Genomic DNA, 20,651 nt, shown 5'->3' with positions numbered 1-20,651 from the left:
TATAAAATAAATAAATATTATTGTTTATTATTATTAATAGTCAACTCCCAGTTTCTTTGCTTGTTAGAAGCATTAAACACTCTGTGACAGGTGTAACAAACCACAGTCAGTTGCAGCAGAACTAATCACCTCCCATGTTTTACTGAGGTCATGATGTTGGTGCAATTATCCATCATGGATGGCAAGGTTCTGTTACACAGCTGAATGGAGTTTCTGGTGGGAGATGCAATTGGAGTGATGAGAGCTGAAGAAGCCGATCAGCAAGATTAGCCCTCAGCAGATACATTGACTGCCAAGTTTGAAGAGACACTAGGATTAGGCAATGAGGTTTCTGTTTGATATAAGTCAATGGCAAATGCCTTGAGCAGCCACCCAGAGGATTCCAGTTTATATGAGGCAGTCAAGCCTGAGTTGGTGCCAATAGAATAGAAAGGTCCAGTTGCACAGATGGGTTGGGATGGAGATCTGAGTTGGCAGGGCACCCGAGAGGCAAGATTTGAAAGAAGACATGCAACTGAAGAGAGTCAAGAAAAGAAAAAGAAAAACGAAATTCATAATCTTTAAAATGCGCAAACATGCAATTTAGATCGAGGCTTTTTCGAGATCAGCATCAAAAAGGTCTCCTTCCAGATATTGCACAGAGGAAGGTTTCCCCTAGCAATGAGAACGCAGGAGATGTATATAGTCACTTCTGGGATTATAAAAATTATGGTGACAAAATCTAGAAGCAACAGACGTTTGTTCTCTGGGTAAACAGATGAGTTTGTGCCTTGAGCTAATCACAAGCTCAGCAGATCCAGAGTTCTAGACAAATTTCCAGAATTGCTGGAAATGACTGTTTGCTGGTTCAGTAATAAGATTGCTAGCAATCCCTCTATACATCAATTATTTATGCCATCAGATTCCAATAACCTTAGCTTTGAAATTCCTTTTGCAAACAGCTCTACTTCTCAATTCATCTTGAAGAAATGTTTTGATCAAGCTGTTGGCCACATATATCTTTCACTAGCTCAGTGTCAACTTTTGTCTAAAATACTCCTGTCGAGCGTATATCCTCACTGTGTTAAAAAGAGGAAGCCCCTCATACAATCAGAGTTGTCTTATCAAACAATCAACCCCTTTCCTTCTGTTGTAAAATTATTATGAACATTTAGAATTAGATCTTCTTTGTCATTGTCCTGACAAGTGTAAGACAAAAAGCTTCAGCTACATGTCTCACTTATCAGTCAGATTCAAGCTCTATACTGCTAAATAACCGTATGCTGAAAGTGCACAATTTGCAATTATTACTGTTTTTTGTAAGGCCAGAGGAGTGGTGTCCAAACTTGAAGTCAAAACTAAAACAAAAGCAAATTATTCCACAGTCACAGGGATTTTGGATGAGATTTGGAGTGGACAACAAGATATCAAATGGTGTTAAGGGCAGCTCAGTGATTAATTTGAGTGAAAAGAACTTTAACAAAATTCACTGTGAGCTGAGAAGGAGATTATCAATAAATGTTTGTTTTTCATACTGAAGGAAAGTATGCAACACACTCTGCCAGGGAAGACCAAAGATTTTTGTGATCAAATTTAATGAGCTGGACTCAAAGCTTGAGTCAAAAAATAAGAAAACGAGATTGATGGAATGGGCAGACAGGTAGCAGATGAAAATTATCCAGAGAAGGATGAAGTGATGCATTTTGGTAGGATGTTTGGGGAAATGTAATCTAAACTAAAGGTACAATTCTAAAGAGTTGCTAGCAGTAAGTAGACATCAAAATTGCACACAAGACATTGAAGTTGACACCAAAGGTTGAAAAACTGACTTAGAAAGCCATCCAGGATCTTGGGGTTGATATATAAAATAAAACAAATTACAATGGATATTTATCAAACATTAGTTCAACCTCATCAGGAGTATTGTGATCCATTCCAGGAACAGCAATTTAAGAAGGATGTGAAGTCTTTAGAGACAGGGTAGAAAAGGTTTACGAGAGTAGTTGGAGGTTTGAGGGACTTCAGTAAATTGGAGAAAATGAGATCATTTTCCCTAAAGAAGAGGCTTAGAGGAGATTTGATAAAATATTCAAAATCATGCAGAGTTTAAACAGAGTGAGTAAAGAGAAACTGTTCCTGTTGGTGGAAGAGTGGAGAACTAGATCACTGACAAAGAACCAATAAGTACATGAGGCAAAATGTTTTCACGCAGTGATCTAATTCCAGAATGCAGCACCTAAGAGATTTTGGCAGGAAAACCAATAGTGACTTTTATCAAGGATATGGTGCAGAGGGATGAACTGTGTGGGTTACAGTCAAAGGATGGGAGAGTGTAACTCACTGAATTGTTCTGGAAGTCCAATGGGCTGAATGACCTTGTTCGGTCATTGGAACCATCTATTATTCAGTGACAAAACATGATTATGGCTGAAAAAAGGGGAGAAGGGACCCACAAGTTTTCTCATGTTCCCCTCAAACATCTTGCAAGATTCACTGAGGGCCAGAAGTTCAAGGTTATTCAATCTGTTGACATTGGAATGAATAAACTTGTTGTCACAACAAAGGAGTGGACTGTGGTTGATGAACAATTGAAGCAGGAGTGTGAAGCCAAGAACTTGTTTACTTTGTGAAGATAAAACAGTGACCTTATTCACAGATCAATCATCTCCTGGCATGAACCCATTGGCGTTTTGTCTTTGGTCTCATGCGCTATTTACAGCATTTGGAGATGCTGGTATTGGACTGGGGTGTACAAAGTTAAAAATCACACAACACCAGGTTATAGTCCAACAGGTTTAATTGGAAGCACACTAGCTTTCGGAGCGACAGTCCTTCATCAGGTGATAGTGGAGGGCTCAATCCTAACACAGAATTTATAGCAAAAATTTACAGTGTGATGTAACTGAAATTATACATTGAAAAATTGATTGTCTGTTAAGTCTTTCATCTGTTAGAATACAGTGATAGTTTCACTTCTTTCATGTGTAAATCACAAAACCTTTTTTTAAAAAGGTTGCATTCTCGGGTTAGCTGTTAACAATGGTGATAGTTAGACAATATGTTGAAGGTGTTAGCCCCCGTGTTCTCTGTCTATGACATGATGTTTAGATTGATTCCAATCTAAAAAGTGAGATAACGAAGTTTTACATAAATACATGCAGTTTTTGAGCTCAGAGTTCTACATGAATGTATGCAGTTTTTGAGCAAAGTACAATGTAACTCTGCAAGTACAAATTCACCACACAAAATATATGTGTGCATGTGGGTCTTTGTCTGTGTGTGTGTGTGTGTGTGTCTGTCTGTGTCTGTCTGGTTTGGGGGTTGTGAGTGTGAGAAAGTGTCTGTGTGTGTGTGTCTGTCTGGGTTAGGGGTTGTGAGTGAGAGAAAGTGTCTGTGTGTCTGTCTGTCTGGGTTGGGGGTTGTGAGTGTGAGAAAGTGTCTGTGTGTGTCTGTCTGTCTGGGTTGGGGGTTGTGAGTGTGAGAAAGTGTCTGTGTGTGTCTGTCTGTCTGGGTTGGGGGTTGTGAGTGTGAGAACATGTCTGTCTGTGTGTCTGTCTGTCTGGGTTGGGGGTTGTGAGTGTGAGAAAGTGTCTGTGTGTCTGTCTGTGTGTGTGTCTGTCTGGGTTGGGGGTTGTGAGTGTGAGAAAGTGTCTGTGTGTGTGTCTGTCTGGGTTGAGAGTTGTGAGTGTGAGAAAGTGTCTGTATGTCTGTCTGTCTGTCTGTGTGTGTGTCTGTCTGGGTTGGGGGTTGTGAGTGTGAGAAAGTGCCTGTGTGTGTGTCTGTCTGTGTGTGTGTGTGTGTCTGTCTGGGTTGGGGGTTGTGAGTGTGAGAAAGTGTCTGTGTGTGTGTCTGTCTATGTGTGTGTGTCTGTCTGTCTGGGTTGGGGGTTGTGAGTGTGAGAAAGTGTCTGTGTGTGTGTCTGTCTGTGTGTTTGTGTGTCTGTCTGTGTGTGTGTGTCTGTCTGGGTTGGCGGTCCCAATTTAAGTTATAGATGTGCATAAGGCCAGAATGAAAAGCCAGGTATCTTGGAGAATTGTGGGATTTGAAGAGAATACAGGGAGTGGAAAGGCTATAGTTAGCACCGGGCCGCGAATTTTTAAATCAAGGTATTGCTGATCTCGGAGCTAATGTCAATCAGCAAGCACAGGGATGACACGTGAATGGGATTTGATTTGAATTAGTTTTACTTACAAGTCAACAAAATCAATTTTGCTAACTTTTCTGAATCTGAAGAAAAGAAATAAACATTAACATTAGAGACATAATTAATAGTGACACTGAATGAATGCTTCTGATACAGCAAATAACAATAATCAAAAAACACATACAGAGTCATAAAATCACAGAATTGTTACAGCGCTGAGGCCACTTGACCCACCATGCCTGTATTGGCTGTTCAATTGAGCATCGTCATCTATTGCCAATCTCCTGCCTTTGCCCCATTTCCTCGTCCACTATCTTTATCCAAATAATCAAATACCCTCTTGAATGCCTCAATTGAATCTGTCTCCAACACATTTCCAGGCAATGTATTCCAGACTCTAACTATCTGCAATGTGAAAAGGTGTTTCTATCACATTATCCTTGCTTTGCTTGCACATGCCATCGATTCTGCGCTCTCTCTTTCTTGTTCCTTTTATGAATGGGGAAAGTTTCTCCCCGTCTACTCGATCTAGCCTGCTTATGGTTTTGAAAACATCCCTCAAAACTCCTCTCAGTTTTCTTCTCCCTAAGGAGAACAGTTCCAATCTATCCTAATAGCTAAATGTTCTCATTCCTTGAACCATTCTTATAAATTACTGCTGCCCAAGTGGAGTCCATTCCTGACAAATCTGTTAGAATTCTTTGAGGAGTTAATGAGCAGGTTAGACCAAGGACAGCCAATGGATGTTATCTACTCAAACTCGCAGAAGGCCTTTGACAAGGTGCCACACAGGAGGCTGCTGAGTAAGATAAGGGCCCTTGGTGTTAGAGGCAAAGTACTAGCATGGAAGGCAGACAGTGGGGATAAAAGGGTCTTTCTCAGGATGGCAGCCAGTGACTAGGACCCGTGGGCACAGTCTTAGAGAAAAGGGAAGACCTTTTAGAAAAGAGATAAGGAGAATGGCGCTGTGGTTAGCACTGCTGCCTCACAGTGGCCAGAGACCCGGGTTCAATTCCTGCCTCAGGCGACTCTCTGTGTGGAGTTTGCACATTCTCCCTGTGTCTGCGTGGGTTTCCTCCGGGTGCTCTGGTTTCCTCCTACAATCCAAAATGTGCAGGTCAGGTGAATTGGCCATGCTAAATTGCCTGTAGTGTTAGGTGAAGGGGTAAATGTAGGGGAATGGGTCTGGGTGGGTTGCGCTTCGGCGGGTCGGTGTGGACTTGTTGGGCCGAAGGGCCTGTTTTCACACTGTAAGTAATCTAATCTAATTTTAAAAAAATCTTCTTCAGCTAGAGATTGGTGAATCTATGGAATTCACTGCCACAGAAGGCTGTGGAGGCCAGGTCATTGAGCATATTTAAGACGGAGATGGATAGGTTCTTGACTGTCAAATGAATCAAGGGTTATGAGGAGGAAGTGGAAGAATGGGGTTGAGAAATGTATCAGCCATGATTGAATGGTGGAGCAGACTCGATGGGCTGAATGGCCTAATTTCTGCCTCTATGTCCTATGTCTTATGACCTTATGGTCAATACATTCACATCTTTCCTATAATCTGGTGCCTAAAATTGTATATAATACTCCAGCTGAGGTCTAACAAATATCTTGGCATAAGATCAAAATCACTTCCTATCTCTTGTACTCTATGCCCCTATTAATAGAGCTGACCATACTGCTTTTCTAATTGCTCTTTCTGCTTGTCCTGTCCCTTCAATTATCTGAGCACCTATATACCCAGCTTCCTCTGCTCCTGCACCTACTTTAGAATTATAACTCTTATTTTATGTTGTCTTTTAATGTTCTTCCAAACAAAATACATCACCTTACACTTCTCAGCATTAAACTCATTTTCCACCTTTTTGCCCACTCCATCAATTTGTCTGCGTGCTTTTGGAGCTCTGTATTGTCCTTCTCACTGTTTAGAATTCTTCAAGTTTTGCGTCAATCCACAGACATCAACAGCATTGCCCTCATCAAACCTCTCAGTTAACCTCTTCAAAAATCTTGAGCAAGTTAGTTAAACAAGATTGCCTCTTTGGAAATCCATGCTCAATCTTCCTAATCAATATGTTTTTTCAACGTGACTGCCAATTCCATGCCAAATAATAATTTCTCGTAGCTTCCTCACCACCATAGTTAAACTGATTGATCTGTAATTGTAGGGATAATCCTTACATCTTTTCTTGAACAAAGATGTAATATTTGCAATCCTCCAGTATTCTGACACCACCCCAGATTGGGAAGATTGGAAGATTATGTCAATGTCCCCCCAAAGACTTGGATACATTTCATCCAGTCGTGGTGCCTTGTCACCTTTATGTGCCAACAGTCTACCCACCATTTCTTCTTTATTTATTTTGCTATCATCTAGTGGCAGGTTTTCCTCCAGTCACCATGGCTTGGGCAACAGCCTCCTCTTTTGTAAAACAGATACAAAGTATTCACTTAACACCTCATTTATGACCTGTCCTACCTACCAATCTCCCTTCCCACCTGTCCGCTCCACCCTCCTCTTTGACCTATCACCTCCATCCCCACCCCCATTCACCTATTGCACTCTATGCTACCTTCTCCCCAGCCCCACCCCACTCCTCTCATTTATGTCTCCACCTCGGAGGCCCCCTGCCTCTATTCCTGATTTTGCCCGAAACGTCAATTTTCCTGCTCCTCGGATGCTGCCTGACCTGCTGTGTTTTTCCAGCACCACTCTGATGGAAACCTCAGGTATGTCCCTGCATCCATGTGTGTGTCCACTTTTTGATCTTTAATCAGTCCTACTCCTTCTTTTACCACTCTCTTACTGTTTCTATGCCTATAAGACTTTGGGTTTTCCCCTCATGCTGAATGAACATCTTCGATCATAATTCATAATATGGTGGTTCGGTGGTTAGCACTGCTGCCTCACAGCGTCAGGGACCCGGGTTTGATTCCAGCCTCCTGTGTGGAGTTTGCACATTCTCCCTGTGTCTGCATGGGTTTCCTCCGGGCATTCCAGTTTCCTCACACAATCCAAAGATGTGCAGGTTAGGTGAATTGGCCATGCTAAATTGCCCGTGGTGTTAGGTGCATTAGTCAGGGGGAAATATAGGGTAGGGGGAATGGGCCTGGGTGGGTTACTCTTTGGAGGGTCAGTGTGGACTTGTTGAGCTGAAGGGCCTGTTTCCATACTGTAGGGAATCTAATCTAATCTTCTCTGCTTTTTGACATGTTCTCTAAACCTTCAGAACGTCTTTAGAGTCCCAAACCTGTTTTCTGCCATACACCTGTCATAAGCACACTTTTCTTTCTCATATTAATTTCTATCTCCTTTGTCAGGTGGGGAGCACTGGATTTGTTTGGCCTAGTGTTCTCATTTGAGGGGCTAGCCCTTGCTTGTACTTAACCATCTGCTCTTTGAAGTTAGCCCATTGTTCAGTTAGCATTTTTCCTGTCAACCTCTCGTTCCAGTCAATCCTGCACAGCTTTGATCTTGTTATATTGAAGTCAGCTCTCCAGCAACTGGCGTTTCTTACTCTGGATTATTGAACTTCATGATACAATGATCACTGTTTCCAAAATGTTCCCTCGCTGATACTTGATCCACTTGGCCCACCTCATTTCCTAGGACCCGGTCCAACGATGCATCCTTTCTTGTTGGACTGGACACATACTGTTGGAGGAAATCATCTGAACACAATCCAAGATCACTAGTCCCTTACACTACAATTATGCCAGTCTATATTTGGATAATTGAAGTCCCCCATTATAAATACTCTACTACATTTCTCTGTAATTTTTCTAAAGATTTGCTCCTCTACAGGCTTTCCAGTAGTTAGTGGTTTATAGGTTACACTGAGCAATGTAATAGAACACCTTTTGTTCCTGAACTGTAGCCAATTGACTCTGCCCTTCAACTCTCTGTAACTTGCACTTTCTTCAGCACGCAATGTCCTTCTTACCCATTACATATTTATTTAGTATCTTATTGATACAGTGCCTCATTGCACTATGTCACTTGTAATCAACTTGAAACAAAACATTTGTCGAGCTTTTAAAAACAAAGGTTTGAAATCGAAATCTGATTGGCAACTTGTAGTCGAAGAGATTGTGCCAAGTGAATCCAATTTCTGTGTATTTGGAGCCAATCATAACAACCATTGTTACTGCAGAGAACATATTTCTTTTTCACTGTTATTTTAGCAATAAACTAGAAACACCTCTATTTCAAAATCTAATGACTATGAAACATCCCCTCCTTTTTTTTAAACTGTCTGATTTTAACATGGAATGCTGAATCAAATGGAGTGGAAGTAGTGGGTGTTCAGATTGCATAACTTTTCCATTGTATGGATTAGATTCAGTTTACTTCAACATCTCTGACACGATGCTCTGATGCAATTGAAACTGAATTGTTTCATTGTAGTGACAATTGTTACAAATGTCCAGTTGTTTGATTTTCAGCAATGAAATTGTTACATGTGGGTGAAATGAAAACTGGTGGAAGAGGCTGTCAGAAAATCCTCAGGGAATTTCAAATCAAAAGGTGGCCCATGTTATTTTCTTGGGAAAATGTGGGAAATTGAATAGGCAACTTTTCTGAGCCCCTTGGTTAAAGCTGGACGTCTACTGCTGTCTCAGTAAGGGGTTTAAATTAATTGTAAGGTTTCCCAGAACAAAGGGAAGTTTATTGGACATAATCAGCTTAAATGTTTGACTGGAACATCCCAGAAGTACCACATTCTCCTGGAAGTAGGTCACAGAGGGAGATACCTTTCTTGGTGAGGGGTTTAGCTCCGTGATTTCTCAGAGAGTGGTGTTTGGAAGTCACTGGAGTTTAAAAAGACAAAACATCCAGCAACTGGTGCTTTGAAGTTACTGGAACCAGCTGTAGAAGATGGCAGGTGTTTCGGGATTTCCTAACTTGGTCTCACTAGACAAGAATACAGTGAGGCGTATTCTTGAGTGAGGCATCCATAATAGTGAGATGTTGAAAGACAATTGGAGAGTTTGCCTAGACAGGCGTTGATACAAATCTCATAGCACAGTGAAAATCTGAGAGCCAAGTAGAAACTCAGTGAATTCAGAGAGCTGTGGCATTTCTTGACAGGTCCAGGAGAAGTTAAGGGATCCTCAAGATCCTGTAAAATGTATGGGAACTTTAGGGTGAAAGTTAGAATGAGGAATGTTCTATTTAGATTTTCAAGCTTAAACAATAAATGTTAGCAAAACACGGTGATACATTCACCAAGCTTGCTTTATTTAGCTCTTGGTACAGTGCTTAAAATGTGAAATCTTGTGGCATAGTCATTCAGCTAGTAACTGAGATTCATTTCTTTTCAAAAATGCAACTGGTCTTCACTGAAATACATAGTAAAAATGGATTCAGCAATGCTCCCTTTTTCTCAATGTTTAATCACTGGCTTCTTCTTTGTGCCTGGGGAGTGTCTGTGCTGACCCCTGACCATAAGTGGTTCTCGTGCGTTGATCTGGGCAAACAGGAAGTGAGTTGCTCAATGCAGAATTCCCAGCTTCCAACCTGCTCTTGTAACACCAAGGTTTCTATGGATATTACAATTAAGCTTGTGGTCAATAGTAACTCCCAGAACATAGATGGCTGTGGATTCAGTGATGGCAATGCCATTGATTATCAAGGGAAGTTGGTTAGATTTTGTCTTGTTGGAGATGGTTATTGCCATGTACTTGCATGACAAGAATGCTAGCAAACTTATTAGCTAAGTTTGAATATTGTCCAAAACTTAGTTTGTGTGGCCACTGAGCCAATTCCAATGTGAGGAGTCATGAGTGGTGCTAAACATTGCACAGTCATCAGCAAACATCCCCACATCTGACCTTCTGATGAAGGGAAGTTTTTGATGGAACAGCTTTAGATGGTTGAGCCCAGAACAGCAGCAATATTGTGAACATGAGATGATTTGGTCTCCAATGCTACAACCATCTTCCTTAGGTATGACTCCAGTCAATGGAAGGTTACCCTGATTTCCAGTGATTTCAATTGCATTTGGTCTCCTTTGTATTACATTTTGTCAACTGCTGCCTTAATGTCAACAGCAATTACTTTCAGCTAACAGATTTCCCAGGAAACCATCACCTGTGGCCCACCCTTAGTCAATTGTTCTTTTGTGAAAAAAAAATGAAGATCATTTTTGGAATTAATGAGAGCACACACTTGTCAAATACACTGAGTGGATTTAATTAAATTACTTAGGAAGTGTGCAAGGACCTCTTTTTCACATAGAGGGTGGTGCATGTATGGAATGAGGTGTCAGAGGCAGGGGGGGAGGTTGGTGCAATTACAACATTTAAAAGGCATCTGGAAGGAAGGGTTCATGAATGGGGGTTTAGAGGGATATGGGCCACGTGCTGGCAAATGGGACTAGATTTGATGTGGTTCTGTTCGCCGAGCTGGGAATTTGTGTTGCAGAAGTTTCGTCCCCTGTCTCGGTGACATCCTCAGTGCTTGGGAGCCTCCTGTGAAGCGCTTCTGTGATCTTTCCTCCGGCATTTGTAGTGGTTTGAATCTGCCGCTTCCGGTTGTCAGTTCCAGCTGTTCCCTGCAGTGGTCGGTATATTGGGTCCAGGTCGATGTGCTTATTGATTGAATCTGTGGATGAGTGCCATGCCTCTAGGAATTCCCTGGCTGTTCTCTGTTTGGCTTGTCCTATAATAGTAGTGTTGTCCCAGTCGAACTCATGTTGCTTATCATCTGAGTGTGTGGCTACTAAGGATAGCTAGTCATGTCGTTTCGTGGCTAGTTGGTGTTCATGGATGTGGATCATTAGCTGTCTTCCTGTTTGTCCTATGTAGTGTTTTGTGTAGTCGTTGCATGGGATTTTGTACACCACATTGATTTTGCTCATGCTGGGTATTGGGTCCTTTGTCCTGGTGAGTTGTTGTCTGAGAGTGGCTGTTGGTTTGTGTGCTGTTATGAGTCCTAGTGGTCGCAGTAGTCTGGCTGTCAGTTCAGAAATGCTCTTGATGTATGGTAGTGTGGCTAGTCCTTTGGGTTGTGGCATGTCCTTATTCTGTTGTCTTTCCCTTAGGCATCTGTTGATGAAATTGCGAGGGTATCCGTTTTTGACAAATACATTGTATAGGTGTTCTTCTTCCTCTTTTTGCAGTTCTGGTGTACTGCAGTGTGTTGTGGCCCTTTTGAATAGTGTCTTGATGCAACTTCTTTTGTGTGTTGGGGTGGTTGCTTTCGTAGTTTAGGACTTGGTCTGCGTGTGTGGCTTTCCTGTATACCTTTGTGGTGAATTCTCTGTTAGGTGTTCTCTGTACCATCACGCCTAGGAATGGGAGTTGGTTGTCCTTTTCTTCCTCTCTAGTGAATCGGATTCCTGTGAGTGTGGCGTTGATGATCCGGTGTGTGTTCTCTATTTCTGTGTTTTTAATGATTACAAAGGTGTCATCCACATATCTGACCCAAAGTTTGGGTCGAATTTGGGTTGAATTGAATTCGACTGGGACAACACTACTATTATAGGACAAGCCAAACAGAGAACAGCCAGGGAATTCCTAGAGGCATGGCACTCATCCACAGATTCAATCAATAAGCACATCGACCTGGACCCAATATACCGACCACTGCAGCGGACAGCTGGAACTGACAACCAGAAGCGGCAGATTCAAACCACTACAAATGCCGGAGGAAAGATCACAGAAGCGCTTCACAGGAGGCTCCCAAGCACTGAGGATGTCACCTAGACAGGGGACGAAATGTCTGCAACACAAATTCCCAGCTTGGCGAACAGGACCACAACAATGAGCACACGAGCTACAAATCTTCTCCCAAACTTTGGGACTAGATTTATTTAGTCAGCGTGGTAGAGTTGGACCAAGGGATCTATGTCCATGCTGTACAGCTCTATGACTCAATGACACTAAAGGCCAAAAGCTCCAATGTCTGAGAAAACACTCTGTAATCCATAAACTTTAAAGAACTTATAGGTGGTATGGTGACACTTCCGCCTCACAGCGTGAGGGATAAGGGTTTATTTCTAGACCTCAGCAACTATCTCTCTGGAGTTCTCCCTGCATCTGTATGGGTTTTGTTTGGGTGCTCTGGTTTCCTCCTGCTGTCCAAAGATGTGCGGGTTAGGTGGATTGGCCATGCTAAATTACCCATACATGTGCAGACTAGGTGAATTAACCATGGTTACTGTGGGATCATGTGTATAGGGTGGAATGCTTTTCAGAGGGTCAGTGCAGATGCAATGGGCCGAATGGCCTCTGTCTGTACTGTAGGGATTCTCTGAGGTTCAGACAAAAGGATTGTTTGAATATGGAGTTTATTAAGGAGGAAGGGAGACAGTAGTTTAAGTACATGATCATTTCTGTTCCTTATTCAATTAACTTCCATGTCTGGACAATAAGCCTAACTCAGGAGCTCGAGAAATAGACTTCCAAGTTCAAGGTGCCATTACAATTGATGTTTTAACTCTGCAAACACCCATCATAACATCAGGAGAGGCAAGGATGTGAGAACGATAAAACTTCTTTTTACTCACAGTGGGAAATGGATGTCCATGTGGAATTTTCCCATTTGGAGGAATGGCCTAAAGGATATGAAACATCATTTGTCAGACACAGGATATATAAATGAAGTCTCTAATCTCCAGCATCTGCAGTACTCACTTGCGCCTATACATAAATGAAATAAGAGTGAATTTTGACAATACATCAAATAAAAATCAATATTCCGAAAGGCATCTCACCACTATATTCATGATGTGGAGGAGCTGGTGTTGGACTGGGGTGGACAAAGTTAAAAATCATACAACTACAATCTGGTGTTGTGTTATTATCATTCCCTCATGACCTCCTTCCAGTATCTCTTCTCCATGCATCATATAGAGAAAGGACCTAAAGACCTTTTAAAACAAGCAGCTTCAAAGTGAAATATGTAGAAGATTAAAGGGTTTGTAAATTGTAATTCTTCAGCAGCAAAATGTCCAGTCTTCCAGCCAGGAAATAATGTGGGGAAGTTTTAAGGGGGATATGGATAAATCACATTAAACAAGCTGTAACACAAAGAACAAGATCTTGCATATGTGCATCTACACATCTCATAACTTTGACTTCAGCGTAGTTACTATGCAAAAACGGAAATGAGGGCATGGCCACTATTGTACAACAGAATTAGAATTGTTCAATAAATTTCCTGAAAGAAAATCTTTCTAATTTATAATGATTACAAAAACTGAGAAATTGTTGAATTTACAAACGTTCATGGATGAAGACACTTGAAAGGACTTACCCAGAGAACTTAGTCCAATGAATGGTCAAAATGAATAGGATCAGTGTGACACAAGCGAATGGAAAGAAACATTTATTCTTATTCCAATCTACAAACAACACAAGGAAATAATTATTTTGATCCCTTCCACATTACAGGATTCACAGCAAGCGTCAGACATTGAACAGTAAAATTATAACATTACAACACTATAATCTGCAATTAAACATCTCTCTAAACATTGAACTGTAATAAAAACAGAAATTGCAGGAGAAAGTCAGCCAAGCTGGCGGCATGTGGAGGGAAATCAGAAGCATCACTGGACTTGAAACATTAACTCTATTTCTCTCTCCAGATGCTGCCAGACATGCTGAGTTTCTTCAGCAATCGCTTTTTTTTTGTTTCAGATCTTCAGCATCCACTGTTTTTTGTTTTATTGAATTGTAATTTGCCCACTTCACATCACATTAACTGAAACGGGAAGGAAGTTGGACATCAAATGAAAGCACAGCTCTGTTTCAATTCTGAGTCAATTCAGAATCAAAATGAGAGTTACTCAACCTCACCAATCAACAAAAACAACAACATATAGCACCTATAATGTAATACGATGCCTCAAAATGCTGCTCGGGAGTATTTTAGAGCCACATCAAGGATATGAGGCAAGATGACTCAACATTTGGTCAAAGGAATAGGTTTTAATGGGCTTTCTGAAGGAGGAAAGAGATTAAATAAATGAAGAAATTTAAGGAGGGACTTTCAAAGCTGAGAGCTTCCATAACTGAAGACACAGCCACCAATGGTGCAGCAATTAACATCAAGAATATTCAAGAGAGCAGAATTGGCAAGATTTCTTGGAGAGCCATGGGGCTAGAGAAGATCAGTGTAATTGGAGTGGAATTCTAAAGCAAAGATGACAATGTTAAATTTGAGACCAACGATGGTCGGTGAGAATATGTGTGATAGATGAAATTGTGCTTATTTCAGGTTAGGTTTCAGGTACCAACACCCAAACTTCCAACAATCTCAACTTTATGCAGGCCAGGCAGGAATACATTAGAAGAGTCAAGTCGTGAGGTAACAAGAACACGGCTGGGAATTTCACAGGCAGTTGAACAGAAGCAAGGAAGCACTTGAAGATACACCGCAGGCAATCTAAGGGATGGAGTAGATGTAAAACAGGATGCTCATTGCAACATCAATGAGATTATCATGGTTGCAAATTGCTTTTTTCAGGTGAGGGCAGTTATCAGGGAAAGGGGCGGTGTCATAATCATAGAGTCATAGAGATATACAGCATGGAAACAGACTCTTCAGTCCAACTTGCCCATGCCAACCAGATATCCCAAGCCAATCTAGTCCCACCAGCCAGCACCTGGGCCCATATCTCTCCAAACTGTTCCTATTCATATACCCATCCAAATGCCTTTTAAATATTGCAATCGAACCAGCCTCCACCACTTCCTCTGGCAGCCCATTCCACATATGCACCATCCTCTGTGTGAAAAAGTCACCCTTTAGATCTCTTTTATATCTTTCCCCTCTCATCCTAAACCTATGCCCTATAGTTCTGGACTCCCCCCCCCCCCCCCCCCCAGGGAAAAGACCTTGATCGTTTCAAAGTGAACAAAGCTATGGACAGCAGCTTCCAATATTTGATTGGAGATGATTTCCATTTAGCCAGCATTGGATGTGGGACAAGAAGTTTGGTAATTTAGCAGTAGTAAGGAACTGAAATAAGTCATGGTAAAGTAGGCTTGTCTGTCACAAGTGTGCTTGGAGCAACACTTAGGTGAGAAAAAGAAGGGGGTCAATGATAGATCCTTAGGGAAACATCAGAAGGAACAGTATAAAAGTAGGAAGATATTATCTTGCAGGTGAATCTTTAGCTATAAGTAGATAAATAAGAATGAAAGATGCTGAATGCATGAGTGTGGATAAATATTGCAGCAAAATTGTATAGTTAAGGTTGTGTACAGATCAAAACATATTGGGGGTTTGGGAGAAAGTTGCTGCAATAATCTTTTGTGATTTTAATCTTCATATTGATTGGATAAATCAATATGGCAAGGTGACCTGGAGGATGAGTTCATAGAGTATATCCAGGACAGTGTCTTAGAACAATATCTTTTTAGAAAAGTTTAAGCAGATTGGGCCTTTATTCCATGGGCATTGTGAAGAGTGCGATTACATAGCATTATGAGGGGATTTATCGAAGGAAAGATGTATTGCTATCGAAGGCAGTCCAGTGAAGATTCGTTAGGCTGACCCTGGGTAGGGAGGAAATTTCTTTGAAGAGGATTTGAGAAAATTGGACTTGTACTCCTGCAGTTTAAAAGAATGAGAGGAAACCTAATTGAAATATATAAAATTCCTAAGGGACTGGACAGAGTATATGCTGAGGGGCTGTTTCCCTTTGTGGGAGAGTCAACCACAGAGTAAGAAAATGTGTTGCTGGAAAAGCGCAGCAAGTCAGGCAGCATCCAAGGAACAGGAGAATCGACATTTCGGGCATAAGCCCTTCTTCAGGAATGAGGAAAGTGTGTCCAGCAGGCTAAGATAAAAGGTAGGGAGGAGGGACTTGGGGGAGGGGCTTTGGAAATGCGATAGGTGGAGGGAGGTCAAGGTGAGGGTGATAGGCCGGAGTGGGGTTGGGGCGGAGAGGTCAGGAAGATGATTGCAGGTTAGGAAGGCGGTGCTGAGTTCGAGGGATTTGACTGAGACAAGGTGGGGGGAGGGGAAATGAGGAAACTGGAGAAATCCAAGTTCATCCCTTGTGGTTGGAGGGTTCCCAGGCAGAAGATGAGGCGCTCTTCCTCCAACCGTCATGTTGCCATGGTCTGGCGATGGAGGAGTCCAAGGACCTGCATGTCCTTGGTGGAGTGGGAGGGGGAGTTAAAGTGTTGGGCTATGGGGTGGTTGGGTTGGTTGGTCCGGGTGTCCCAGAGGTGTTCTCTGAAACGTTCCGCAAGTAGGCGGCCTGTCTCCCCAATATAGAGGAGGCCACATCGGGTGCAGCGGATGCAATAGATGATGTGTGTGGAGGTGCAGGTGAATTTGTGGCGGATATGGAAGTATCCCTTGGGGCCTTGGAGGGAAGTAAGGGGGGAAGTGTGGGCGCAAGTTTTGCATTTCTTGCGGTTGCAGGGGGAAGGTGCTGGGAGTGGAGGTTGGGTTGGTGGGGGGTGTGGACCTGACGAGGGAGTCACGGAGGGAGTGGTCTTTTCGGAACGCTGATAGGGGAGGGGAGGGAAATATATCACTGGTAGTGGGGTCCGTTTGGAGGTGGCGGAAATGGCGGCGGATGATACGTTGTACATGGAGGTTGGTGGGGTGGTAGGTGAGGACCAGTGGGGTTCTGTCCTGGTGGCGGTTGGAGGGGCGGGGCTCAAGGGCGAAGGAGCGGGAAGTGGAAGAGATGCGGTGGAGGGCATTGTCGACTACGTCTGGCGGGAAATTGCGGTCCTTGAAGAAGGAGGCCATCTGGGTTGTACGGTTTTGGAACTGATCCTCCTGGGAGTAGATACAGCGGAGACGAAGGAATTGGGAATATGGGATGGCGTTTTTACAGGGGGCAGAGTGGGAGGAGGTGTAGTCTAGGTAGCTGTGGGAGTCGGTCGGTTTATAGTAAATGTCCGTGTCGATTCGGTCACCCGAGATAGAAATGGAAAGGTCTAGGAAGGGAAGGGAGGAGTCTGAGACGGTCCAGGTGAATTTGAGGTCGAGGTGGAAGGTGTTGGTAAAGTGGATGAACTGTTCAACCTCCTCGTGGGAGCACGAGGCAGCGCTGATACAGTCATCGATGTAGCGGAGGAAAAAGTGGGGGTTGGTGCCAGTGTAGGTGCGGAAGATGGACTGTTCCACATATCCTACAAAGAGGCAGGCATAGCTGGGGCCCATGTGGGTGCCCATGGCTACTCCTTTGGTTTGGAGGAAGTGGGAGGATTGGAAAGAGAACCAACCAAACCAAACCAAAGGCAACTTCTCTTTCCAATCCTCCCACTTCCTCCAAACCAAAGGCAACTTCTCTTTCCAATCCTCCCATTTCCTCCAAACCAAAGGCAACTTCTCTTTCCAATCCTGAAGAAGGGCTTATGCCTGAAACGTCGATTCTCCTGTTCCTCGGATGCTGCCTGACCTGCTGCGCTTTTCCAGCAACACATTTTCAGCTCTGATCTCCAGCATCTGCAGCCCTCACTTTCTCTTGACTATTTAATACAGAGATAGAGTGAACTTTCTTTTTCTCAGAGACAGTTGAATATCTGGTATTCTTTACTGAAGCCAGCTGAATTCCCTCCTCCCTGTAATAAATGACTCAATGACAAAGGGAGTTTTGGACTATCTAAGAAGCTGTCAATTTGATGGGACCGGTCTACCCTGACAGCATATAAACCACACATTGGCAATAGTTTTAAGAGGTTCTCCATCACGTCTTAGCCAATATTTAGTCCTCATCAAAATCACTAACATGGAATATCGTGTCTTTATCATCTTGTTGTTTGCACATACTTAATGTGACAAATTGACTGTGGCATCATCTATTATACAACAATGGGATCAATTCAAAAAATGCTTCATTGACTGTGAAGTATTTTGAGATATCCTGAGAACATGACAGACTCTGTAAGTTCTGCTTTTGCCTCCTCATAGCAATGCCACTTCAGGTACCCTTCCTTATCCCGTCACTGTAACATAGCAGCCGACTTCACGTGTGCTTTTAGTTAGTGTTTCAATCTCCACACAGAACACAAAGATGTTGCAGTGCACAACAAGCCTCTCCTACTTGCTCTGAACTTCATCCTTAATGGTCAGCCAAGCGATGATAGAATTCCCACTTCTTGGACTTAGGACTTTATAGGACATATCTGTAATGGGAAGAAAGGGGATTTTGATTTTAAAATATTGCTTACTATTGCAATACAACTTCACAGATCAAAGATTGATTGAGTAATAGTGTAATCTACTCCACAAGAGGAGGCTATTCAGCCCACAGACTTTCTGCAGGCTCATCGAACTGCCCAGAATGGTCTCTGCATCCCTGCAGATTTATTTAATTCAATTTCCCATCCAATTTCCCTTTGAAAACATTGTTTCTGCTTCTACCATCATCATGGGCAGTTACTTCCAGGTCAAAAACACTCACTGCAAAATAAAGCTCTTCTTCAGGTTGCCACTGAATTTGTTGTCCAAAATCTTAAAATCAGTGTCCATTAGTCCTTGCAACCACCAGTTGATGTCAACAGTTTCATCACCCACCTTATCCAATCTGGTAATCACTGTGAGCATTGTTATCAAGTTGTCCCACAATCCAAGGAGAAAAATCACAACTTCCCATAACTAACCTTGTGCCTAACATCTACCAACACTCGAAATATTTCAGCAAATCTTTTCTACACTTACTCACATAACCATCACATCCTTCCTAAAGTGTGGTGACCAGGACTGGACACAATACTAAGCTGGAAACCTGAAACAAAAACAGAAAATCCTGGAGAAACTCAACATCGGCAGGCATAAAGCAGAGTTAACTTTCAAGTTTAGTGACTCTTCATCAGGACATCAGACCCTTATGCCGATGAGGAGTCACTGGACTCAAAATGTTAATTCATTTTGTCTCTCCACGGATGCTGTCAGAGCAGCTGAACATCTCCAGCACTTTCTGTTTTGTTTTGAGACACAACATTCTTGTTGTGGATGAACCAGAAATTTAAAATGGCACAACATAACGTCTCTGCCTCTGTATTCAGTGCCTGTACTTTTGAAGCCCAAGGTCTCATGTGCTTTGCTAACTACCAGCTCAAATATGTCCAGCCTCCTTCAAATATCGATGCACATACAACCCTAATCCCTCTGTTTCTGCACACTCCTTTGAGCTATGGCATTCATTCATATTACCAACTATTTACCACGTGTAAAACTCACATTGATTGCGCTCTGTTGTCTGAAGGGAATGAAGACAATTCCTGGAAGAGAAGCCGACTTGCTTCATGAGGAACTCAGAGTTCGGAAGGATGTTGTGAATGAGATTGACAATATATGTGCTGGATATATTGCTAATCCAATTCTCAAGATCTATCCTGCTATTTAATATGTCATTTATGGTCTGTAGTCCAGTCTGACAATTTAAGTTTAATTTATATTAAATTTGGATTTTAGATTAAAGAAGGTTTTTCACTTGAATATTAGAAGTCCTTCTGTTCTAAACTATGGAATATTGTGGGTCTTTTTGCAAATAATCAGCCGTTTGGATTTCCACTTACAAACATCTTCATCTTCAGCTGCTTCATCAATGACATTCCCTCAATCACAAGATCAGAAAGGGTGACAGTTGCCGATGACTGCACAATTTTCAGCAGCATTTACAACTCCTCCGATCCTGAAGCAGTCCATGTTCAAATGCAACAAGATCTGAACAATATCCAGGCTTGGGTTAACAAGTAGGGCGCTGGGGGAACACAGCAAGCCAGGCAGCATCAGGAGGTGGAGAAGTTTACATTTCGGGTGTAACCCTTATAGATTTAATAATGGAACAGTTTGGTTTCATGAAAATGCAAAGGTCAAGTGGTACAGGAAGTACCTGCAATGCAACAGTGAACTTTGTCAGCAGTTAAGACAATTGGAAATAAACAAAGTTGGAAACAGAATTCCAAAGTGGACAAAGAGAAAGAAAGGGCATAAAGAAGTGAAGAAGAAGAGAAAGAATTCTAAGGAGTATTTGACCTTTGAAAACTAGAGAGCATGGCTGAGAAAAGAGATAGCAGTAGAGGGAAAAGAAAGAGAAGAATCTAAATTAAATTAATGCAGCTTCGGCAAGCATTGGAGAAACATGGAAGAGGAAAGTTCTCATCCTAATCCATGGTTCAGTCAGGCTGTGTTTGAGGTAGTGCAAGCTTTGCAAATGTTGTGAAGAAATGAATGTCGAAGCACTTTACTTCTCATTTGAAAAGATGATCAAATGAGGTGGCCAAAAGCAGATTGGACTTTGTCCCTACAAAGTAAATTAACTGGTAAAATACAATCTCATCTATCCCTGTCGGAGGAACCTTTTAGGGATTATGAGGTGAAAGAGGTTGTTCTAAGTGTATATGAGTTGACCCCAGAAGCATACTGGCAAAAGTACTTTACAGAAACAGCCTGGACAAACTTATGCTGAACTGAACAGAATAATGCTGATAGGTGGATAAGAGTTTTAAAGGCTGAACCAATTTATGATGCTGTCAGAGAACTTTTATTTAGAATTTGAAACTTCCCTACCTTCTGTAGAAAGACCAAACAATAATAACTGCAGGATGA

General features: G+C 42.2%; 1 protein-coding gene across 3 annotated transcripts in view; it reads right to left on the bottom strand.

Annotated features, from left to right (window-relative positions):
* Positions 1–20,651, bottom strand: part of LOC122540555 (CMP-N-acetylneuraminate-beta-galactosamide-alpha-2,3-sialyltransferase 4-like) — a 110,511-nt gene that overhangs the window by 53,787 nt on the left and 36,073 nt on the right. For 2 of the 3 annotated variants that reach the window (XM_087976492.1, XM_043676422.2), the window contains exons 2-5: positions 18,142–18,223; positions 13,380–13,467; positions 12,631–12,678; positions 4,171–4,206 (exon numbers count right to left, since the gene is read on the bottom strand). In XM_087976492.1, the coding sequence (XP_087832618.1) occupies positions 4,171–4,206; positions 12,631–12,678; positions 13,380–13,467; positions 18,142–18,157 (188 nt within the window). In that variant the 5' untranslated portion in view covers positions 18,158–18,223. The remainder of the gene's footprint in view (positions 1–4,170; positions 4,207–12,630; positions 12,679–13,379; positions 13,468–18,141; positions 18,224–20,651) is intronic. The other variant, XM_087976493.1, reaches the window with a different exon arrangement.

The sequence above is a fragment of the Chiloscyllium plagiosum genome, unplaced genomic scaffold (genome assembly GCF_037043375.1).
Source record: "Chiloscyllium plagiosum isolate Xiang-an unplaced genomic scaffold, Cpla_swu_hap1 HiC_scaffold_29, whole genome shotgun sequence".
NCBI classification, from domain to species: Eukaryota; Metazoa; Chordata; class Chondrichthyes; order Orectolobiformes; family Hemiscylliidae; genus Chiloscyllium; species Chiloscyllium plagiosum.
Note: the sequence above shows the minus strand (reverse complement) of the source record. Positions and strands in the feature narration are given on the sequence as shown.